Source organism: Monodon monoceros, unplaced genomic scaffold, assembly GCF_005190385.1.
Source record: "Monodon monoceros isolate NGI ecotype Baffin Bay Population unplaced genomic scaffold, NGI_Narwhal_1 Super_Scaffold_14, whole genome shotgun sequence".
Lineage (NCBI taxonomy): Eukaryota > Metazoa > Chordata > Mammalia > Artiodactyla > Monodontidae > Monodon > Monodon monoceros.
In genome coordinates this window covers 30,346,656-30,372,339 of record NW_021703770.1, presented here as the reverse complement: position 1 = coordinate 30,372,339, position 25,684 = coordinate 30,346,656, and the positions used below count along the sequence as shown (strand labels likewise).

General features: G+C 32.2%; 1 protein-coding gene across 16 annotated transcripts in view; it reads left to right on the top strand.

The window, feature by feature from the left end:
* Window positions 1-25,684, top strand: part of RIMS2 (regulating synaptic membrane exocytosis 2) — a 649,263-nt gene that overhangs the window by 375,728 nt on the left and 247,851 nt on the right. For 10 of the 16 annotated variants that reach the window (XM_029222547.1, XM_029222537.1, XM_029222544.1 and 7 more), the window contains exons 3-9: window positions 1,483-1,550; window positions 3,369-3,488; window positions 5,839-5,938; window positions 6,865-6,988; window positions 8,534-8,580; window positions 11,862-11,974; window positions 21,725-21,855. In XM_029222547.1, the coding sequence (XP_029078380.1) occupies window positions 1,483-1,550; window positions 3,369-3,488; window positions 5,839-5,938; window positions 6,865-6,988; window positions 8,534-8,580; window positions 11,862-11,974; window positions 21,725-21,855 (703 nt within the window). Of the gene's footprint in view, window positions 1-1,482; window positions 1,551-1,673; window positions 1,883-3,368; window positions 3,489-5,838; window positions 5,939-6,864; window positions 6,989-8,533; window positions 8,581-11,861; window positions 11,975-17,990; window positions 18,039-21,724; window positions 21,856-25,684 lie in introns of all 16 variants that reach the window. The other 6 variants (XM_029222545.1, XM_029222542.1, XM_029222531.1 and 3 more) reach the window with 3 other exon arrangements.

Sequence of the window (25,684 nt, the reverse complement as noted above, 5' to 3'; positions counted from 1 at the left end):
CAGACCAGGGCTCGAACCCATGTCCCCTGCATTCGCAGGCAGATTCTTAACCACTGCACCACCAGGGAAGTCCCGCAACTGTCTTTTAACTCATGGTGTCTTCCAGCCCAACCTCTCTTTAGTATTTAGATTCATCTTTAAAAATTGTAAATCAGTTCATGTATCTTGCTTAAAATCCTTCAGTGAATGAAATTCATAATGTTTAAGATGGTATAAGAAGCCCTCTCTAAACTGGTCTATGTTGCCTCCCCAGTCTCATTTAGCACCATATTCTCCCTCAGTCCTTTTGGTTTAGACACATTGGTGTTCCATCAGTCTTTTTACAGTACCATCTTGTTACTTCTTCCTGGAATGCTCTTTCCTATGCTTTTCATCTGCCTTTATCTTTACCTGTCCTTTAAGTCACATATTTCAGTTCTCATCTTAAACATCACTTTTTTTAGAGGTGTTTACTGACCCCCAAATCTAAATTAGATCTTATTATACTCTTTCAGTGTTTTGTACTCTCCTATATGACACTGATGATTTGTATATTGCATTTATCTCCATTCTGCTGCATGTCTCATTGTTTTACCCCTTATGCTAGACTTAGCACAATGCATAGCAAATGGAAGGTGTTTACTAAATATTTTTAAATAAATGAAAGTATGAATAGAGCTTAAAAAGACATGTGCACATATAGATGAAAAAATTCTTTTTCAAAGGTAAGGCAAATAAGGAGCACATAAGTTTGGGAAATGGATATTCATTCTTAGTTGCCAGTTACATAAATTGTCTGAAAAAATTATTTTTAAAGAAAATTTATTTTTTAGGAGAATGCAATTTCTGGAAAAAAACTTGAAAAATTGTTTCAAAGTAATATTAAGTAATTCAAGATATTTAAGGAAAGTTTATTTCTACTAATAGAAATTGAGTGAACCTGTTTTGTCCTTTTCATATAATCTTTTGTGTAACCACCCCTTTTTTTTTAATCACTCAAAATTTTAGGCGGTTTCAGCATTATAAGGAATATCATACTACCTTCCAGAAACAACCTTTAAGTACTTCACTTTTCATTGTAGTGGTTATTAGCAAACCACTGTTTAATTTTTAAAATGTTCCTTAATCTTTGGAGAAAAAACTCATGTCTATATGCCAGCATGAAAAAAATAGCACGAGTAACAGACCTAGCTGAAAGTCTTTTTCTTTTTCAGAATATATAATTTTTTTCATTTCTATTCCTGTTTATTATTAGCCTTTTCTCTTCTTGCAGCACTTTTGTCCTGTAGGGTCTGTCTAGGGTACATAAACTATATATTCTGTATTCTATAAATTTTAGTCATTTGAAATCTTAGCTTTCTCTTGGTAAATATAGTGAGTGCTACAGACAAAGTTCTTAAAACCGGAGAGGATCACACAGTTTAAAATGTTTATTATGTCTTTCTCTGTCCTTTCTTTTGCCGTTTCCTTTACTTCCCTCTTTTGTCTGTCTGACTCTCACAGGAGACATGGATTACAACTGGTTGGACCATACGTCTTGGCATAGCAGTGAGGCATCCCCAATGTCTTTGGTGAGACATGTGGAGCCTTACTTTTTAATTTCCGTTATCATTTCACTTTTCCTTTTTGATTTACACCTTTGCATGTTTTCTTTTTTGTTTTGTTTTTTTTTTTTTTTTATCCCACACCTGTAGGGGACAGTCAAAAGGGAAAAAGAAAAACTAGTGAGCAGGCAGTTTTGTCGGACTCTAACACCAGGTCTGAGAGACAAAAGAAAATGATGTACTTTGGTGGCCACTCTTTGGAAGAGGATTTGGAATGGTCTGAGCCTCAGATTAAGGACTCTGGGGTAGATACGTGTAGTAGCACAACCCTTAACGAGGAGCATAGCCATAGTGATAAGGTACTGAGATTGTGGAGCCTGCCTTTTAACCTGCTCATTTGGTCTTCGTTTGCTCTCTGTCACTCATTCAAACAGAACATAATAAAAGGACAGGGCATTTCAAGGGTCAATGTAGCATTTCTTAAGGTGCAGAAAAGAAAAACAAAACCAAAACAAACTAACCAACCAAAATACTTCTTGCTTGCTTTGCTGTTTTTGTTTTTTGACGGCATACCAAAAATAAGTAATTGAAAATAAAAATTAGGAACAAAGGAATGTTTTGTTTATGGTCGCATGAAAGAACTTTGTAATGTTATTATATACCACAAATATAAAGAATTTTTTTGGATTGGCTTATTTGATTGCTTGCATATATTTTCCTTGGGATGAAAATTAAATTATCAACAGTTTGAATCCCAGGCAAAAGGGAGATGATTGGGTCTGTTTGCACAGAAAAAGTTGTTTTTCTTTTTTCCCTTTCACTGTCATTTTGCTCTTTTGTTATATTGTCATAGCATTTTAGTGTAGTATTAATTAGTATTAGAACCATTGCCATCTGCTTTGGTATTTATTATTTTGCTTTTACTATAGTGGGACTTTTGAAATCTTTTTACCATATAGATGTGATTTACTGGAACTTGTCTTTTGCCTGCTAAATTTTGCATGAAGATGTGCATGTTACTTTCAGATAACTGTGAAACTGTGATTACACAAATCATTTACTTTGTTATTTGATATATGATTCATAATGGAATGGTATCATGATTTATAAAAGGCTTGGTTCTGCCCTGAGATAAACTACTAATATTTTCAACGTTGTTTAACAATGGATACCATTGAATTATCAAATAAAATTAATTTGCTAAATAGATCAGAGACCTGAAAGAATCAAGGACCCTCCAAAAAGTGAGAAATATAATCTGTCATCACCTTTGAATTAGGCCTGTTTCTCCCATGCACGTTCATTTGGAAAGTTACTGGAGCTTGTGTATTTTTAATAATTTTAATCTAGAAACCTACTTCAAGAAAGCCCTCATCAGAGGTTCAAATTCATGTTTTAATATAGTGTGACCTTTTAACTTTTACTGTAATAAAGTCTTTCAAAGTCTTCCAAAAGTGTTTGAAGATTAAATGCTCATTTTTAAATGAGTTCGATTGCATAGAATTGCAGTCTCTTTTCTGCTTGTGAATTTTTAATCTTCAGTGTGTAGATAATTAGAGTTTGCATGTGTTTTCAAGCTTTCTCAGATTTTGTAGAACTATAGAACTTCAGTATTGTGTCAGAGCACTGTTAGAATTTGCAGTAACTGGATTTTGAAAAAACTTGAGATTATTAAAATGAGGTTACAAACATAATCTAGTAAACCCTTTTGATCAACGTTTTGAATAAAAACTGGTTTGTGTAATCATAACACTTTGGAAGTTGGAAGTTTAGAGAGATTGCACACTAAGGGGTCATTTATCATAAAATGACATTAATTTTGTGTTTATTGATGCAATATGTCAGCACCCTGTGACGTGGCAGCCGTCTAAAGACGGAGATCGTTTAATTGGTCGCATTTTATTAAATAAGCGTTTAAAAGATGGAAGTGTACCTCGAGATTCAGGAACAATGCTTGGCTTGAAGGTATGTGATGAAATATATGAGATGTTGCTCTATACTCATTTATAGATTTATCAGAAAAGCAAAAGATATAATAACACTATACCGATTTAGTGGGGTTTTTTTCTATTTTCAAGAATTCCTAAATATTTGCACTCATTATCCAAAACCTTTTCATTTTCCAAGTATTATTTAAGAAGTTGCCGTTATTCTACAATAATACTTATTTATATAATTTTGGAAAATAGAACTTGAGTTACATACTTGAGTTCTTCAAACTTATTTTACCTATAGTTTGTCCTTTAAGTCTATATATGTGTTTATATTCTTTTAAAATGATAGCTTCGTTCAATTATTAAATGTACAAACTTGGGAAATACATATATGTATTACATATTACATAGGAATATAATTTTTGTATTAGAGTAGCAAAATGTGTGTGCGTTTGTGTGTATTTGTGTGTGTGTGAGAGAGAGAGAGAATACTGTTTGAAGTCTGGAAACTCAAAAATACTTATGTTAGGAGATTAATACAAATATTGATTTATATTTTACTGTAAAATACCAGATAATTATTTGGTAAGTACACCAAAGAAAGCTTTGTTTATTTTTTGTGCATCTATAAGGTGAATTAAAAACTGAAATGCGAAGAGAGTAAATGTTTTAGAGTTAAGCCATTGCTACAGAAGTAGTTGTGTAGATTCCAGTGAGAGATATTTGAAAACTTTGGTTGTAAATAAAATTGAGCATCACTTATTGGCTGGTTGCCATGCAGTTGGCACTCATCTGAGCACTTTATACCTATCATTTTATTAACACTCACAACAGATAAGAAATAAGCTTAGAGAGGTGTCATAACCTTCTCATGGTCTTAAAGATGGTGATGAAGGTGAGAATTAAATCCAGATCTGCCCAGTATGCTGTTAGAGCAGTGTAGTATAGAGGTTGAAAAGTTTTGGCTTGATTTCTAGTTATAGCATTACTAGCTACATGACGTTAGGCAACTAAACCTCTCAGCCTCAGACTCCTCATCTGTACAATGGAGATAATAATACTTACTGAATTATTATCTAGTCAGACTAAATAAAGCAGTATACAAACATTTAGTACAGTGCCTAGCACTCTGAGATTTCAATAATAATATAATCAGTATAATTATTATTATTAAAGTTTATCAAGCCAAGAAACTTTAAAAATATTAACACAGGGGACTTCCCTGGTGGCGCAGTGGTTGAGAGTCCACCTGCCGATGCAGGGGACACAGGTTCGTGCCCTGGTCTGGGAGGATCCCACATGCCGCGGAGTGGCTGTGCCCGTGAGCCATGGCCACTGAGCCTGCGCGTCTGGAGCCTGTGCTCCGCAACGGGAGAGGCCACAACAGTGAGAGGCCTGCGTACCGCAAAAAAGCAAAAACGAAAACAAAACAAAAAAACTATTAACACAGGGATTTCAGCCCATAATATCTATATATATAATTTTCAGAACCAAACATAGGAATAATGAGTTAATATTAACTGAACTGCAACTGAGTGTAATTCACTGCAACTGGGGACTAAATACACGGAATAAGATAAATCAATGATTTTTGAATTCTGTATTGTTCAGTCAATTTAGAAGAGGAAGAAAACTATTCTAGTCAATGAAGTTGGTTACTATTATTTGCTTAAAGTTGATATATTGATTGAATGGCAGTTAATGAGAATCAGAGCATTAATTTTTAAGAGGCCAGTCTTATAGCTACACATATGACTTCACAGCATTATTGCTAACCTTTGTTTTTTCTTTTTCTGAAAGATATGTATTAATAGAAATGTAAAAGCAGAAAAATTGGGATGCAGATGATCTAAAGTTTACATTAATTCTGATGAGATTAAGTGTATTTTGTAACTTTCTCAGGAAATATGCATCATCATGATCATCATGCACGTTATCAATATGCCCAAATTTTACCAACTAATAAAAATTTTAGAAGATATGGTAATATAGTAAAAGTAACAAAATATATATTATGACATTTGACATGTATAACTAGAAATGTTAATATAATTATGTAGTACTGTAATGAGTTTTTAGAAATGACAAAAGTAAGAATTCTGTAATAAAGGCAAAAATTATAAATCATTAAGTTGTTTCTAAGGTATGAATCATTTTCAACAAATAATTGATTAAATTGTTAAACATTTGGAATATGTAGAGTCCACACTTGGGACATGTACTCAGTTCCTATTAGTAACACTATATTATTTAAAAATTATTTTTAGCATATTAAACTATGGTTTCAAAACCTGCAAATTGTCTAGTTAGTTTTTACTTGAATCTTCAGCTGTGTTCATTTGAACAATATGCTTGTTTTAACATTTTCTTCTTTTAAACAGGTTGTAGGAGGAAAGATGACTGAATCAGGTCGGCTCTGTGCATTTATTACCAAAGTTAAAAAAGGAAGTTTAGCTGATACTGTAGGACATCTTAGACCAGGTAGGTTTCAATCTTTGATTATTTACATTTAAACTGTTAAACTTGAGTAGTTATGAAAAAGTTATCCTCATTTAGAAGTGACTTCACCGATAATAAAAAGTTCATTTAACTTATATTAATCTTTATTCATTAATGGAAAGTTGTAACTACTAGTTCTTGAGTCACATTAGATAAAAATATTTTTATATTTACTGATCTTATTTTTTTGCTGATGGATATTCCTAGTCTGTATCTAGGATTAGATTAACCTAATTTGTTTCCCATAAGCCTTCCTATTTCTTTTGAAGAACTTCCAATATAATTTAGGAAACAAACTTCATGGATAAATACATATTTCCTGAAATGTGTCACTCCTTATCTCTTTGATAATGGATACTGTTGAAGAGATCCTTGAGTGCCTTGGAGAGGATTCAGTAAGATGCTTAGTATTAAGCTTTTTACAAAAGAGTTTAGACAAAGTGCTCAGCTGCATGTATATTGAGAATCCTAGAATACAGAGTTATAAAATTTTCAAAGAGGCAACTTATCTTAATAGTTTCTAGAATTGGAATTTCTATTGAGAAATCACAGAGACAAGAGTGATGTCACCAAGTTGGAGACATAGGTTGTTCCCAACTTGCTTCCCCTTGCAAGAAACACAACTAACAACTATTCAGGGACAAGACATCATTGAGAAAATTCTAGAAGTCACAGATACAACTTTTATGTAATCTTTTCCTCTGACCCTTCCTTGTCCTTTTGTGTGAAATACACTAATCATCCTGGTCATCAAATTTTATGCCACTGGAGCTGTTCTCAGTATGTTTCTTATTCCATAAAGGAATTTTGTTCTACAAAATTAATCGCAGTTTGAGACGGCTTTTGTTTCGAGTGCATTTTATGGGATTAGTTTTTCTAAGATTATCATTACTGACACAATACTGTAGGTGATGAAGTATTAGAATGGAATGGAAGACTATTGCAAGGAGCCACATTTGAAGAAGTATATAACATCATCCTGGAATCCAAACCTGAGCCACAAGTGGAGCTTGTTGTTTCAAGGCCTATTGGGTGAGTTGGTTTGAATACTTTATACATATATAAAGTTGACTACTATTAAATAATTTATAATGTGCAATCCAATAATGTCTGATTACTTTATAAAACTGAATTATTTTGAGGACAATGCTTTTTTCTCCTTTACTAAAAATACCTCACCAAAAATCATGACATCTTTTTATCTGATCATGCTAGAATATACAGTTAATTACAAAAGAAGAAGGGATATTTAGGTGTATTATTTTTATTATCTTAGTAGCTCAGAAAATGGATTAAAGGATTAGTGGAAGGGGACTGTAGTAACAATTACTTTCAAAAGAAGTTTCATAAGCTATGGTTCTCTACATTGTAAATATGAGAATCAACTATAGTCTATGAATTTTATATATTTTTTCCAAAATGGAGATTTCATATAAAAAAGAGAGGGCTTAAGGGCATTCTATTCCTAGACGGTGGCAACTGTTTAAGGAAAAACAACATCTTTAAGGTAACATAAAAAATAAGCAAATGTCGGGCTTCCCTGGTGGCGCAGTGGTTGAGAGTCTGCCTGCCGATGCAGGGGACATGGGTTCGTGCCCCAGTCCGGGAAGATCCCACATGCCTCGGAGCGGCTGGGCCCCATGGCCGCTGAGCCTGCGCGTCTGGAGCCTGTGCTCCGCAACGGGAGAGGCCACAACAGTGAGAGGCCCGCGTACCGCAAAAAAAAAAAAAAAGCAAATGTCAATTACTCTTTGACTTTTTAAGTTGCAGATAAATATAATCCTTTGTACTATGTTCCTTTCAAAAGTAATGAATCTGTCACATGAAATTATATCTATTTTTTATTTTGTCTTTTCATAGTTTTGTAATGTGGTAAAACTGTACCGTATCAGCTTAGGGTATTAATCAAATATATTTCTTAGTGTTAAAGGATGCTCTAATCATATTTTTGTTTAATGTCTTAAATATTTTTGATGCAGTTTTCTGAATGAGCTTAACCATTAATATATACCCCTCCTGGCAAATCTCAAACAAAAATATACATACTTTTGGTGTAAATACAGTTACAAGGCAATTATGTTAAGTCCAATAAGAAACATGTTTGCATTTTTCTCAGTAGAATTATTATGTTTAAAAAATTTCAGTGACAATCTATTTTAACTTTTGTTTTGGTGATATTTTATTTGAATTTCAATGTTCTGATTTGAACAACAGCAGGTAAAAGAGTAGAATATAATTAAAATATATCTATAAAACTTACCCTGTTGAATATAGAAATTTTCTAGAATGGATAATTGTGTAGTGAAGCACATAGGAAATAAAGTATATATTTTTACAAATCTGCTCTAAATGCTTATGAGTTTTAATTCCTTTTAAGTAGTAGGGTTAGCCCAGAACACTTTTATTAGCAAAAAGTACTATGACTTATTTTTTCCTTATTTATATAGTGCTGCTATAATACACAATTTTGTCCATTTTACATTGTCCTGTTATAATATAGTTTGACAATGATCAAAATAGCAGTTGCTACTATTTGTTGAAACAATTTCTTGTTTTTTTCTTTTTCTGTCATTTCAGAGATATACCTAGAATACCTGATAGCACACACGCACAACTGGAGTCCAGTAAGTTTCATTTATTTTAGAAGAAAATGTTATTAATAAAGTCGTTCATTATCAGGGGTCAAATGAAGTCTTTAATCTATTAATACAAAGTAAGAAATATAATAGTGTTGTTATCAAGTATGCAGTCATATAAAGATGGAAAATTTAATATTATTTCATGTTATTGTGGAAAAAAGTATAAAAGTCTATAATATTTTAAGATTTTTTTTTAAACCACACTGTCTTAACTACTGTGTATTTTTAGATAGCCTTATTAAGATATACTACTATAAACTGAATGTATTTAAAGTACACAGTTAGCTAAGCTTTGATATACATGTGAATCCATTATCATAATAAAAAATAATGAACATATCATCACTCCCCAAAATTTCACTCCCTCCCCAAATTTCACCTAATTTTAAAATTTACTACTTTGTAAACTAATCCTCAGAAAATGAAGGGAATGCTTGGGACAATCTAGTGAATAATTGCATATATTCTAATTTATATTTTGAGAAAATGGGGTAATAGTTCTGATTTAACAGAGTGGTAATGGAGCAATAGACATAAAAGTTAAAATAACATTAAGTATTTAGACACTTTTTATTACTTGTGTTTGAGTACTATTTCGGATACTAAGCAAATGAATTTTTTCCAATGAATTAAGTTTGTTGGTTGATTGAGAGTAAGGCATGTTGTGAAAGAAGAAGGAGGAGGGTTGCAGTTTGAAATACATTGATCAGGATAGACATTGAGAAGGAAGGATTGGAGCAAGATTTGAAAGAGTGGCAGTCTGAGGGAAAAGCTCTCCAGGGACAGGGACCAGAGGTTCAATGTCTCTAAGGCAGGAAAGCCTATGTTGCATTTAAGAAAAAGCAAAAAGGCTGTTGTGGCTGCAAGAGTGAGCAAGGGGAAGAATGGCAGGAAGGAGGACAGGGAAGTAATGGGAAGCCAAACTGCATAGGTTTTATAAGGCACTGTAAAGACTTTGACTTTTACTCTAAGGGAAATCAAGAGCTACATAGGATGTTTTTGAGGAGAAACTTACGTTTTAAAATCAGGCTACTATGTTGAAAATAGATTAAATGGAGCGAAAGCAGAGAGACCAGTGAGAAGACTATTTCAGTATTTGGTGAGATTATGGTAATTTAGACCATGGTGGGTGCAGTGAAGGTGGTGAGAAGTGGTTGGATTGTCTATACACACAACAATTGAGAATGTACTGTTAAAATAGATGTTATTTTTTTTTTACATTGTATTACAATTATGAGTATACATTTAAAAAAAATCTTTACCAGAGAGGTGAAATCCTTTTAGAATGGCATAGCTCTAAACTTTAAAATATGATTGTATGACCTATTTGATTTAGTACTTTTGGCTAGTTGCTAAATCATTTTATCCAAAATAATATCGTGATCACATAAAACTATAAGTACTAACATAATGATAATAATTATTATGTATAATAATATCATCATCATAAGTGCCTGGAACTGTGCTAGATGTTGTACCTACACTATCCCACTTAGTTTTCACAGCAATCTATGAAGTAGGTAAAATTTTCATTCACTTACGTTATATCACTCAGATATTGTGTGAGCAGTGTGGAATCCTTTATCTTACTATAGCTATTTGAAAAGCCTCTAGGCTACATTTCCAAAATTGTTCCTGTAAGGACAGGGGTCCTTTCTCAAATTAGATTCAATTATTTATGCTTTAAAAGTTGAAGAATAGCTTTCTCCAAGGCCCAATTCTTAACCTTCTGATTTTAGTTCTTCAGTAAATTTTTCTCTTCATATGGTTTTAATTGCCATATGACTCCTAAGTTTACATTATCAAAATTATCTATCATTGTCCTTTCATCTCTGGATGTTTAAAGAATGTGTTCTAAGTGTCTTCCTGTTACTTGAAGCTTAGCATATAGAAAACTTGGCTTATTTCTTAGTATAAAGGCAGCATTCTTTCCAGTAAATACTATTTAAGGTTTCACCATTACTTCTGATCCCAAGGCTTGCAGTTTCCCCTTTCATTTTACACTATACTCTCTCTAGAAGTGAATTTTATCCATTTGGGCCTCCAATTAGGGAGACACTTTACAGTTTAATTTCTAACACTAATTATCTACTCAAAATTTGGTCCCATCCACATATCCTGTTACCTGCTTTGCATTTCCCCTCGGACGTCTCTGAGGTGTCACAGGGTCACTGTGACAGGCTCCAAATTAACTTCTCCAGCCATTCCCTAACACACAGGACTTCTCCAGTGTTCTACAGCCCAGGGAATATCAGCACTGTCCTGTGCAGAGGACAAGACAGAAACATAGGGGACTTTCTTGTCTCCATATCTGGTTACAGGACTTGAAATCTTCATGTTTTCCCCCCTTTTTCATTTATCTCTCATATCTAATTAGTTTCTGAGTCCTTATTTTCTAATTTTGTAATATTGCCTCAATTCTTTCTTTCCATTCCGTTTTCTAGTCATTCCTGTTATTATTTTATTGAATTCCACTTGTTCTTAACTGTTTTCCATCTCACTCAATTCAGTCTACACTTTAAAAAGATGGTAAAGACATCTTCCTCAAATGCAGTTTTTATTACCTTACTCATAAAAGTTTAGCATGGATATTTTATTAGTGCCAAAATTTGTAGCCCAGAATTCCAGGCATTTAATTCTGTCAGTATCTCATTCGCCCCATTTTTATTCACTTTCCAGTTTGTTCCTTCCCCTCCATACAAATAAATTCGTACATATAACTTCTGGGTATTGAAGTCCTGCTTTTTCTGCTCTTCTGTATCTTTTTTTCATAGCCCCTCACTTCCTTTTTGCCCATCTAATTTATTATATTCTTCCAGATATGGTTAAAAATCACTTCCTGAAAACTTTTCACAGTTAGCATTCTAGTATTTATGGTTTTAACATTACAAGTTTAGACCATCTTTGAGTTGCTTTATTGATTTAGGTTTTGGTTTTTCCTCCCTAAGTTTCTATTTTAAATTTTTCCTGGTGTGTTATTGTAAGATATGAGTTTAGTACACACAACAGACGAAGTAACTAAGTTCTGAGGTCTGTCTCCACTATAATTGGCACAGAAAATGGTTTACCCTTGGTCTTGAGAGAATCCCTAAGCTGCACTTATGCTTTAAAAAACCTCTCTAAGTATATCTGGAACATTGTGGCTAAGAAAATGATGTATATAATGGCATTTTGTGTGCATTAAAAATAAAAGATACATGGTAAAGATTATTAAGTACTAATGAAGAGTCATTGTAATTATTCTTTATGTATAATTACCATTTCAGGTTCTAGCTCATTTGAATCTCAAAAAATGGATCGTCCTTCTATTTCCGTTACGTCTCCCATGAGTCCTGGCATGTTGAGGGATGTTCCACAGTTCTTATCTGGACAACTTTCAGTATGTAATCACTAGATTAATTTCTCTTTTTGGAATATCAAGTAGTGTTTTAACTATATGATGGTATTTTTTTTTGTAAACCAAGTTCTGTTTAGAATATAATTGTGCTTTTAACCATCAACTTTCTCATTCTTAGTAATTTTAATTAATTTAAATTTAATTATAATTATCTAGCAGAGTGCTTTCTTTATTAGAGTTAGATTTTCTGGAATTTAATGAGAATTAGAATTTGTGATGCTATCTAAAACTTTTTTCACCTTAGTAATATTATTCCAAAATTCAAAGTCATGATTTTTGCTCAACTAAGTAAATAGGGAAATATATAATAGATTACTGAGTATATCAGGTAGATTTCATATTAAGTGATCCCTAATTTGAACATTTTATAATAAAAGTTTAAAATTCAGTTAACCATCATATACCCATATTAGAAGAGCTTTGCAAATTCAGGCTCTCACATTTTATTAATTTCTAAAATTTAAAATATTAAAATTTATCCAGCTATATTTTAGAAACAAACAGGTTAATATTGCCACTAATTCTGTTGAGTTACTAAACTTAAAATTTTATAAGTATTAAAAACTACTTAGATTCTCAAAATTCAGACATTGAATTTTGGATAATTGTTAATGTTATAGTTAAAAACTAAACTATTCTTGGGCTTATATTTTAAGAGTAATTTCTAGCTTTTTGTTAAATCAGGTACAAAATTTCTCCTTTTATTTTCTGGGTGAAGGAGAAGTGTTTGATTTTTCTGAAGAATTTTCATTAATTAAATGGAGATACAGGAAGTATAAGCTGAATTAACATAGTAAAAGTCATTAGACACATCTGTTCTGGGACTACTTTGATCACAAAAGTGGTAATAACAGAAGAGCTATGTAAGAAAGAAGATGAGATACTATTAGTAGATTGTAAATGTCTTACTAAAATGAATTTCTTCTCTTTATTATTTTCTTTTCCTTTCTCTTTCATAAACAGAGTGAACTTTTTCATTTGAGGACAGTGGTGTTTTTTCCATTTTCCACAATAAGTAGCATCTTTTTATTTATTCTCTTACATATATTGACAGCGCAGATGTTGTCATTTATGGTTACGAATATATGTGTATTTTCTTCCACCATTTTAGAAAGTGCTAATAAATGTTAGCTTTTTTATTTTTAATTGTGGCTCCCTTTAAATATTCCACCTATAAATAATGCTCTGAGTGGCTGATGATGCCAGTATATAAATAAATGTGTGTGTGTGTGTGTGTGTGTGTGTGTGTGTGTATGTAGTTGGCTTCAGTTGGTGGATGAGGGAGCAGAAGTTAGACTTCCATAATAAGTAAGTACCACTTTGTTGCTTCTTTTGAAATCACAAGGCTGTATTAGAACTTGGACTAGGAGGGGAGATTGAGGAGGACAGTGCAGGCATTTAGACAGATTTCAGATTCAACTACTTTTCCTCATGGTTCAAAGTGAATATGGTAGAAAGGTAAGACTGTTAAATATTGGGGGGAAATATAAACTTAAAAGTATGTGGTATTTGTATTTATAAGTGATGTTGGTTTAAAATCCATATAACTGTAATTTAAAATGAGTACCATTTTATCAATTTTTATGACTCAGAAGGAGTATGTTCCAGCAAGATAATGTTTATAAATATAATACATATTTGTTTTGGTAAATCTAGAAAGCACAGATAAATAAATAAAAAATAAAAATCACCTGTAATCTTGCCACTAAAACATAATCATTCACATACATATAAAGTTTTAAACAAAACTGTAATAAATCTGTGTATACTATTTTGAAACTTGCTTTTTCAGTAGTAATATATTGTGTACTTTTCCTTTAAACATTTTTCTTTAAAAATTCCTCCTAAAATGATTTTAATAGCTATTTAATACTCCATTTTAACTTAATTTGCTATTATAGGATATCTTGCTTGTTTCTAATTTATAGTATTTTAAATAATGATGCCATGGAAATCCTTGAATATAAATCTTGCATATTTTGTTAGGTCAAAATTCCTTTGTCAGAATAACTTTTCCAGATGTAACAATATGAAAGAAAAAAAAGTTTTAAGATTCTTGAAATCTTTTACCAAAATTTTTCTCCAAAATATTTTTACCAAATTAAGCTACAATTATCAATTCAAGTAATGTATTTTAAGATCTATCCCCATAATCCTAGTAGCTGAGAATACAACAGTGAACAGGTAGCCATGGATTTTACCATCATGAAACTTAATTTTATGCTCATTCTTTGCATGCAGCAAGACATAAGCAAGATACCCTTTTGGATATAGTATTTTCCTTTATATTGAACCCCATTTCTGCCAACTGGAGACAATTTTGGTTTGTTCTAATGATGTAGAGGTTGAGAAAATATTTGTCCACAAATATCCTTCGAGGAAACTTCTAGGAAGTCACAAGGCAACATTATGATTCCTATATCCTTCTATTCTACCTTTGGGTATTTTTGCTTTTGGTGAGATTTTACCTGGGCCCTTAGCTCACTTACAAAATCATGACGTTAGTAATGCCTGACAACAAAGATACTTTGTATATTATGTGAGCTGACCTTCCTAATATATTTATGTCAGTTCATGGACTGATATTTTCTCAAATATATAATATACATATAATGCAAATTGTTATTTAAATTTTCATGCACAAGGCTGTTGATGACTTTAAAAAAATTATTCCATTTATTTCTTTTTCATGCTTGAATTGTGCTGCTACTTGTTATTCTAGGGCATAACTATGAAAGTGCCATTAATGTATTTGATGAGAAAATTAGTATGAGCTCACGTTTATGACACCTGGACTGTATATTAGCCTTTCAGTGTCAGCACTCCCTTATTTTGATTCTTTTTAAAATTTGTGTTCTAACATAATTTAGCAGTTTTCTTGTTTGGAGGATTACTTTTGTAATTCTCTCAATATTTTAAAATTAATTTACAGCCTTTGACTAATATTTTGATAGAGTGCTAAAATAAGATATAGTCTTTAACTCTTTTCAAAGTGAGGAATGGCTCAGAATTCTTTCTTTCTATAGGAACACATTAATTCTTGTTGACAAACATATTTTATTTTACTTCAGGTTCTGTGGCTGACTTATGGTTGCAATGTTTCCCTAAGTTACTTTGTTTTAATATTTTTCTGACTCCACTTTTAGTGATGAGCTTGTAAATATTTTACATATCCATTTTATATTCCCATTTTAAGGGAATAAGTCACTGAAGAATAGGCATGTGTCCTTTATATCTACTTAGAAACTCGATAGTCTTTTTAAAACTTTCTGTAAATGAAAGGTTTTTCTTTGAGCTTTTATCTTTTATATGTCATTGTTACAACCTTGTTATTTTAGAAGCATTGCATAAAAGGAATGCCCTGAAGTTAGTAGTGCTGTATAAAGTAGGAAGGACATGAAAAATACAAAATGTGGTGTACAAATTCAAATTCTTCATTTGTGTGAGGATGAATTGTTATAAATATTATCAGATATTTCATGCTTAAAATAAATGAATTAATATTAATTACAAATTGCAGTTAGATACATAATACTTCATTTCTTTATGAAATATCTAGAATCTGAAGAGATAGAAAGCAGCTTAGTAGTTGCCAGAAATTGGGGCAATGGGGAAATGGGGAGTGACTGATTACTTAATAGGTACAGGATATTCTTCTGGTGTGATAAAAACGTTTTGAAACTAGAGGGAGGTGGTGGTGACACAGCATTGTGGATGCACTAAATGCCACCGAATTGTACACTTTAAAATGGTTAATTGCGTGTTATTTTAATGTCACCTCAATTTAAAATAAGCTGACAAAGCAAATTATGTTTATGTAGCAAAGTTTAATGTATAAGCTTACGGGTGAAGATTAGGTTTAAACTGGCATAGATTTTAGACAATTGATTTCAAAAAATCTGTGAGTTGCTCATTTGAGGTCATTTTAGAAGATGCAAAAAAGTTTACCTTAAAGGATTACTTTATTTCAAAGTACTATTTCTTTCAAAGTAAATCTTTTAGTTATAAAGTAATATTTACTTGCAAAAACCTTTCATTACCTTGATATTTTTGGTCTAAAACAGGTAGGACAGGTGAGAAGGCAAGAAAAATAAGATCTTTTTCTAAATTGAGTGACTTGTTTGTCCTTTTCTTCAGCATGCCTAGTTAATCTCTATGAATTTCATATATCCCTTACCCATTGGCTAGAGAATTATCCATCTAGGGTTATACAGACAGATATCAGTAACACTCCATATCTAAACATTCCTTTCTTCCTTTGGAAATGTCTCCACACAAAAAGGAAGACATCTTAGACTTGAGACCTTCTTGGTTTTTGAAGAGAAAGATGACTCATGATTGAATGATAGTCTGCTTTTAAGGTTTGCTTTCTTTTGGGTTTTAGATTTATGTCTTAAACTATCTTCAGGGTCTGTCTGATGATCGTTGAATTCCACAACAGTCCTCCTAGTACCTATCATCTGTTTCCATGTAGCAGTGGAAAAGTCTGAAGCCTTTTAACTATTTACAGCTGTTAATTAAACAGGAGAGACATCCATGAGAAATGCGAGGAATGGGATGGAATCTTGGTGAAAGAACAAAGATTAAATGCCCTGAAATCCATTCCCAAACACAAGAGACTTGCATCTGATTTTGTTCCTCTTTTAGCTGTTAACATGCCTTAATAAAGGCACAACATTCTGATGATTGTGGTATCTTTGGAAACTGTTTCAAAGTGAAAACAAAATAAGTTAGAAGAAGAAAAAAAAAATCTGATTTTATTCTAAGAATTTGAAATAAAATGATTTAGTCAGAACTGAGCTTTATTTTATTTCTTTTTTAAAAAATTTTGGCTGCGCTGGGTCTTTGTTGCAGTGTGCGGGCTCTGTTGCAGTGCATGGGCTTCTCTAGTTGCAGTGTGCAGGCTTCTCTAGTTGCGGCGCGTGGGCTCTAGAGCGCGCGGGCTCAGTAGCTGCGGTGCACGGGCTTAGTTGCCCAGCGGCATGTGGAATCTTAGTTCCCGGACCAAGGATCAAACCCGTCCCCTGCATTGGAAGGCAGATTCTTAACCACTGGACCACCAGAGAAGTCCCAGGGTTTTATTTTCTACCTTTACACTATCTTACTTTTTGGTTGGGTGTGAGCAAGTCTATCTAGTCTTTTTAAAATGTCTCTGTTTCCTCATCTGCATATTGGAGATAACAGCAACTACCTCCCAGCATTGTTAGAGGCAATAAACTTGCAGTAACTGTCAGTAAAGGCTTAAAAAAATATGAAGAACTGTATAAATAAAAAGAAATGTGATATTATTGTCATTAATAAGTATGATTAGCTCTAAACAGTGTTATCTCAGATGGTGCACAATAAATGTCTGAAAATGATGTTTAAATACTAGAGCCTGTTATAGATTCTTAAAGTATAAATCAACTAATTATTCCAGTGTGTTCCAGCACACGTTTTATCTTTCTGTGTTTATTCTTTTAAGAAATGCTAAAGCCAACTTGGCTAATGTTTTTTAGACTTTTGTTAGTCATATTATGCCTTTGGAAAGTTACATGTATGTCCCTTTGGAAACATTACTTCTACAGATGACTTTTCACTAATAATTCTATAATGTATTTTCATCTGACTTCATCTTGGACTATGGTTTTTTTCTATGTTGTGTGTTCAAGGGTGAAACTTGAAATATCTTGACTTTGTATTATGTTTACACTCATTCTTTCAGAAAATATTAGCCCAAATCTGTTATTTTACATTCAGTCTTAATTCCTTTTATGTTGATTACATTTAAAAATCTGATTTAAAACTTCTAAGATTTTATATAGTTTTTATCTATTTAAGCATTTTGGGAAAATTAATTTATTCATTACATTGAACTACTTAATTTAGATATATATTGTCATGGAAAAATGTACTTAAGGGATAGTTGTATGTGTTTTTTACTTTTGGTCTCTTAGTTCCAGCGTGTTGTCCCTTTTGGTTTTGTTTTATTGCTTTTTTCTTTAATTTTGCTTACCAGAGCCAAAGCCTTAGTAGAAGAACAACGCCTTTTGTTCCTAGGGTTCAGGTAAAGGCCTTGTCTGCCTGATAGAAACTAAAGTTGTGTTTTAACCCTTATTTGTATGTTTTTGGAAAATGCGTAGTAGGAAAACTTTTTTTGGTGTGTTGCTCCAAACCATATTATTGACTTTCAAATCATTTTATGAGCCAGCTTGTAAAATTCTGCATGGGGATTAAAATACAATAAAAATTTAAAGAGACAATCTTTGTTAGTGGTTTTATATGATGGACTGAATACTGAAACTCATAGGTTTCTGGTTGGCATTTAATGTAGATTCCACTTACATTGGTAATATTGACAGAAATAGCTGATTTGATACTGTTGATATTTTCCTTTATTACACTAAGGTTGCTGTCTCTTTAAATCATTCATTATATCACTTAACATCTACATTCTCTTGCATTTTCCAAGCAATAACTCCTTGAGGAGATTGGCAAATAAATTTGTACCTTATCTAAAATATGAATTTTTTGCATATTATATATAAGGTTCAACTTTTTGAAAGTATATTATTTTGAAAGAACAAAAATCACAATCCAAATAAAATATGTTGTGTTTATTTTGTTTACATTTTGTAATTGTAATTCCATTTAATTTTACTGTAATACTTGGGTACAAGTTGTTTGCCTCTTTTCATTAGGAAACCCTTATATGGTAAAGTAATGTCAACAAAGTTTTTTTTTTTTTTTAAAGTAGTATTATGCTTTCCTTGCTTTGCTGCATGGGTATTTTTGGTTGTTGCTGTTGTTAATACTAATTTAGTTTAAATTTAAAAAATTGGAGTTGTTCTAATTAACACTGTGTAGTGTAAAATATTTACTTAGACTTATGTTCTGCTTGGGAAATTTAAAAGTGGTTACATGGAAATTGTATTAAAGCAATTAAAATGATATCAAGATTTTTATTAATGAAAATGAGGTAAAATAAGTATATTATATCTAGAATTGTGGAAGCACACTTGTTTTATTTTGAAGAATCAACAGATATATTCTAATCATTCATTTAAAAAACACAGAGAAGATATTTAGGAATGTGATAAAGAATCTAGCAAATAAAATAATTCTTTTTTGATAGTTTAAAGTAGATATCTATTAAAAACTTCAATGCAAGTCCTGTAATATAAAATGAAAATTAAGGCTATTGATCAAATGCCCAGTTTGACAGTTTATTAAAAGGTATAATTTTGATAAAAAACTCAGTAAAATTAAAGTGTGCCTGTTTCATATCTATATTATTTTAATGTTTATATATTTGTAAAGTATAATTTAATAAACTGTAAAGTATTAATATGAAAATATGAAAGCCATATGCCTAATATCTGTTTGTGTGAGAAATGAATATTATTAATAAGTGATCTTTTTGGTTTTCCATGGCATAATAAAATCTAAAAATAATACTATTTATCAGGCATTTGAAACATATATCTTAAATGTTTACCTGTAATGATTTTAAAGAAGCAAAAATATTGCCCGTGGAAATGACAGCAAAGGTAGTCTCAATCCCTGAAAAAAAAAACCTCACAGAAATCAATAATTTGCTCCAATAACTATGAGCTTAGTCTAGTAATACTTTTTTCTTTGTTTTTTAAATGTACTGTTTATTATAAAACAATCTTTTAGCCTTTAAGAAGTTTTTTAATATCATGGAAAATAAAGCCATAAGGTTTTTTATTGATATAGAAAATAAAGAATATTAGAAGTTAATGTGGTTTTGGTCACAAATTTAGAGGAACCATGGTGCTCTCTGACAACACCTGTTTGATCTCATACATGAGACACTCTAGTATTTCTTACTTTTTTTTCCTCCCCTCATATCTTTTGCCATAATGGTCTCTTTTTTCCATTTATCCTCATCTGTATCTTTGTTCTACTATTGTCAGGCAAGCAAATATTTGAACTTTTTTTTCTTTTTTTATAGGAATTTAAAAAACTTTTATATTGGAGTATAATTTACAACGTTGTGTTAGTTTCAGGTGTTGAACTTCTTTTCCCATTTAAATGTCAGAGGCTTTTTTTTCAGGTTCTTGGTCCCCTAGTCTAAGGCAGTGGTTCCCAAGCTTTAATGGCAATGAGAATCACCTGGAGCACTTGTTAAAATGCAAATTCCCTGGGCCCCATTCTGATTCAGTAAGTGAAAGGTGGGCCACAGGAATTTGTAACTTTCCAGATGATACTGTTGCAGGAGTTTTGTGAACCACAGTTTAAGAAACACTTGTATAGAGTCTGTACTTATCAACTCGATTCAAAAAACTTTTTGTTACACAGCCTCAGGGTAATACCTGCGTTAAACATAAGGACTTAACATAAAGAGAAGTAATAATCATTTTAAAAATTTAAATGCTTGAGGACTAATTCCATTTGACCGAAAAGAAAAGTGTATAAATAATTTTATATACTCTTCTGGGCCATTAGTCTTCTGACTTTAAAAGTCTTGCTCGGCCTCTCATTCTCTAAGATATGAAGTGAGGGACTCAACAAAGCCATGTTAGAATTGGAACTGAACTACTGATAAATCATATATACATATATTTATTTGTATGATTTTTATGTAGATGGTCTATATTTATTTATATATCCTAGAGCCTGGCCCAGAGCTGACTGTCTGCTTTGGAGAAGAGAGGAAGGGACTGACATGAGATGTATATTTAAGTTTTTTAAACTACCGCAAACATTGTAAATCCAAGTTAAAAGAAAATAATCAAACCATTGGATACACACACACACATACACACACACACACACACACACACATATATACACATATAAAATGAAAAATACATATTACCTAAATAGAACTTTTTCCCAAATTCCAAATTTCTGATTCAATTTCAGTTTCAAGATAGTGGTCAGAGATGTGCTGAATTCTGAACCGAATGTGGATCAGAGCCATAGTCATCATAGATCCTGATATGGTAAAATCAACTAGTTAGGTGTGGGAGTGTGAGGTATGTGTGTGGGAGGTGACAATTATTAAGTCAAATGAATTCAGCAGCTGAATGTGAAGTTCTAATCCTTAATTATGGCATAGGCAAATTATTCTAATTTTCTCATCTCGAATTATAAAATATACGCTTATTATTCTGAGGATAAATACATTTGCTTCACAAACAAAAAAAGAGACTATGCGTAAGAAATTTTAAAAGACGAATTTATTACAGTTTTAAATACAAACTTAAGGAGTAGATTTACTAAAGCTTCTAGTAATTCCCAGTTACTTATAATTTTTGAAAGGTCTTTGCTGTGGTATAACATAAAACATTTGCTTAAAAATTCCCTATGAATGCCATATAAGGAACTTATCTATTCAATTCATTTTGAGCACTTATTCTGAACTCACTATTGTAGGGGAACCAAAATGAACTACCGTGATTCCTGCATAAAGGTAGACACAAAGCAATCCTATATAAAGTCCTTAGTTATGGTAGTGTAATTATTATGTGCATGTTATTAAGCTATCAAATTAGATTATAAAAAGTTCAAGTGATTTATCAATCAAACTAAAATATCTGAAATAATTTCTCTGTTCATTGAAGTTATTATAGCATATCCTTTTACCTTAACTGCACTTTACGAAGTGAAGTTTATATTCTGTGCTAATATTAGTGTAAGAGAATGGGGCAAAGATTGGGAATGTAAACGTTATGTTATATTAGTAAATGTTTAAACTGATAAGTGAATATTTTTGCTTTTCAGATAAAACTATGGTTTGACAAGGTTGGTCACCAATTAATAGTTACAATTTTGGGAGCAAAGGATCTCCCTTCCAGGGAAGATGGGAGGCCAAGGAATCCTTATGTTAAAATTTACTTTCTTCCAGACAGAAGGTAGGGATATGAAACAAAAATAAATGTTCTTGAAAATAAATGAGAAATGTTAATAGCAGGAGGTGTTTTGATTCTGTATCATTTATTTTAAAATATCATGCCAGTTAGATACTTATGAAGTTTACTATAAGCATAATGATTCTTAAGAATCAAAATAGTGACAGTAAATACTTTGAGATTGTTTTAAAACCTATGTCAAATGTTTATAATATAGATTATTTTATTAAATATTTATTTTAGATTGTGTGGTTTACTTCTTAAATAATGTATTTTTTTAAAATCAAACTCATTAAAATTATGCTCCTTTAAGTCAATACATTTTTAACATAAACTACAGAGGCAGAAAGCTGGAAATGGTACTAAAGGATACTCATCATGTTCCTCTACAATTTTTACCTCCTTTTACTAAGATATTATTTCTCTATATTATGTAAAATTAGTGAATGTGCTTTATATTTCACCACCCATATCACCAAGGAATCTTTACCACTGGGCCTAGAATCAGCTATCTAAAGTGTCCTTTGCTTTGTGTCCATGCTAATCAACATACATGATATTGATCTATCCTGATATAAATAGAGGAATCAGAATAGGAGAAATAGCTTATCAAAAATCATATAATCATTCTTAATTTCAGACACATACAAAATAGAAGAGATTATTCAATAAGCATCATAAAAAAAGAAAGAAGTAATGCACCAATTTCCCTTTCCCCAGCTCTTCTGCAACACTGGTTTTCAGGGCTGGGCTGTTCATTTTTCTCAGGTTGGAAGCAGCTGGGCACAGATGTGATCTTAAACATATTTATACACGTTTGGACCCTCTGTTACTCAGTTCAAGTTAAAAGTCATCAGTGTTGAGTGCCAAAGTATCATCTGAAGAACAATTTCAACAAAGAAAATAAAGGAAGTAGGCAATTAGCAAAGGTCTTACACTTTATTTGATATATATTTTGAAATAAAATTTGTAAAATGAATTAGAAAATATGCAAGGGTGCCATAGCCTCTTAAGCTATTAGAAGCTGTGCCATATAATTTTATCTTACAAAGTTGACTCGAAGGAGGTTGTTCTCTAACAACTTAGTTTGTCTTTTGGAGAGGGATACACTTTGAGCTGCAAGGGAAGAAGAGGATATGCAATAACTTAACTCAACTCCAGCTTAAACTTCAGTTGGATGACAGATGTCACAGCCATATTACCTACCATCCTGGATGGAGGCCAAGTCACTTGGCTTCTCAGAGCACAGTTTATTAGTCTAAGCATCTTTAGAATGCCATCATAAAAACTCGCAGAGGGCTTCCCTGGTGGCGCAGTGGTTGAGAGTCCGCCTGCCGATGCAGGCGACATGGGTTCGTGCCCCGGTCCGGGAAGATCCCACATGCCGCGGAGCACCTGGGACCATGAGCCATGGCCGTTGAGCCTGCGCGTCCGGAGCCTGAGCTCCGCAACGGGAGAGGCCACAACAGTGAGAGGCCCGCATACAGCAAAAAAAAAAAAAAAAAAAACTTGCAGAAAGTGCTGTGCTTTTATGCACACACATAACTTAAGTTTCTACTTATTCAGACCTTTGAAGAAAAATGCTTGCTTTTCAAGATGATAAAAGTCTCTCAAATTTTTGTTTTTTGGTAGACTACTTGTGTTTAGTTTTATCTTTTATACCTCCCCTCACTTTCTAAGCAGATAGAGGTCAAATGGAAGGGAAAGTCCCTTCAAAGACTCCTTTATATTCCAGATGTAGGGTTTTTATCTTTTCTCAATAGCAAAGAATGTGAGAAACGTTTGGATATTTTTTTCTCAGGTTATTTCTCAGCTGAGTTTTCTTGACAGTTATCAGGAATTTGAAGAATATTTAGGCAAGTTTGTAGCTCACTTTATTGATAGAGTTGTGTCAGGGTTTTATCCTTAACGGAAAAAAGAATTCTCTGGTCAACTCAAACAGCTACATTATCACTACATTATCATCTCGACTTTTTTTTTTTTTTCTGTTGATACAAGTTTTTACACATGAATAAAGGACTATTTGTGCTTTGGGTATGAGTTATTTCTTTTTTCTTGACAATTTCTTGTGAGAAAAACTACAGGTCCCAAGAAGCCCATGGATACCAAAATCTGCAATGCTCAAGTTGCTTATATAAAATGACATAGCTCTGCATCTGTGGATACTGAGGGCCAACTGTACTTGCCTAAGTAAACAGAAAAAACAGTTGATGCCTTTTTATTGATAAGAATTCCTGGAGGGACAAGTGAGGCTACATAGAAGGAATTTAGTCTAGAATGTCAGTATGTCAGTTAAGCCATTCAAAACATTTATTTTCTATATAATATGCTAGGTACCCTAAAAAATAGCTAGGTATGCTCTAACACTTTTTTATATCTTTTTTTATATTGGTTGCCAGTCAAAATATATTTTCCCCTTCATTTTGAGTAAAAATATCAAGTCTTTGCATGCTGTTAAATCAAATGGAAAACAAAAGTACTGGTAACATGAAAATAAATAGAAAAAACTTTAGTTAGATTTTTTAAAAAATACTTTCTCAACATTTTAATGATGTTGTTAGAGATCAATTATCTATTTTATTATCCTTAGGCTGCTATTTAAAAATATCTCTATAGCATGCTTACTGATCTTAGTTTTTAAATAATTTTAGCAACCTTTCAGTATTTGACTTATACAGAATGATCTTATTTTGAAGGCTTTAGTTATACTTCTTGAAAAGAATAACTCATTTACTTTTTTTGTAATTTGCTGAAGATAAGGTAACTTTCCATGGTTATTTTCATGGATTGGTGCTTCAATACACACAAAATTGCCTTATTAAATTGTAATCATATAAGGTAGGTTAGTGAGGAACTTCAGAGATAATCTAGTCTCCCTCCTATCCAGGATTAGAAATCCCCCCTAAAATAGTCATTTTTTGAGAACTTTTTTCACTCCTTAAGAGGAAGTCAAAGCTTATTCTTCTGTTTCCTTTCACGTTGCAGTATAAACCATTCTTGGATTAGATGGCAAGGTTCCCCCTGAATGCTTTCTTCCTGACCTTGGTGGAAGGAATTTTATCTCTGACAGGGTTTCATAGTTCATTCTTTAATGGATAGAATATAAGTAGATGCTTTATAAATATTTGTTAAAATCTTAGAAGGAGGAAGTGACAAGAGTCATAAGTCATAGTCCTTGTCATTATTTCTCTTATTTAGGTATTTTTATTTGCAGTACCACTTCTTTTTCATAAATTTGAATGGAGATAAAATTTCCTGCGTGGGTTTCCAAAGTTATTTTCCTGTGGAGGCCTTAGAAATTAATAAAGATACATTGCTTTAAAATGGCTTTCTGCTACATTAAATATATATGCTTTAGAAACATACATGTTCTTGATTAAGTCAAATCTGTATTAAACATTAAGCTCTGTATTCACCTGGGAGAAGTTGCATACCCTCCCTAATTTGGAGGCACTCTGTCCCTTCTTAGTTCTCCCTGCTTCCTATTTCCCAACACTCTTAGAACTGTGCTGTGTTGAGAGAATTTGTAGAAGTTAATATGGTTCCACTTGGAGTTCAGTGGCACTTCTCACTTCAAATAGGCTCTTCTAATAGCTTAACATTGCCGTCCTAGATGATTTTCTTCATTCCTATTCAGACACTGATCCTCTCTAATAAGCTAGAGTAGTGATCTCCAAGAAGAACGGATGTACCCAGGAGATGTATGAAACAATTCATTGGAGTTCATAAAGAAATACTTGAATTTTCATTTTCACCTATCTTTAATTCCTATTTTTGTATATTTACCAATGAATACAATATATTAGTACAACAATACAGTAATACATACATA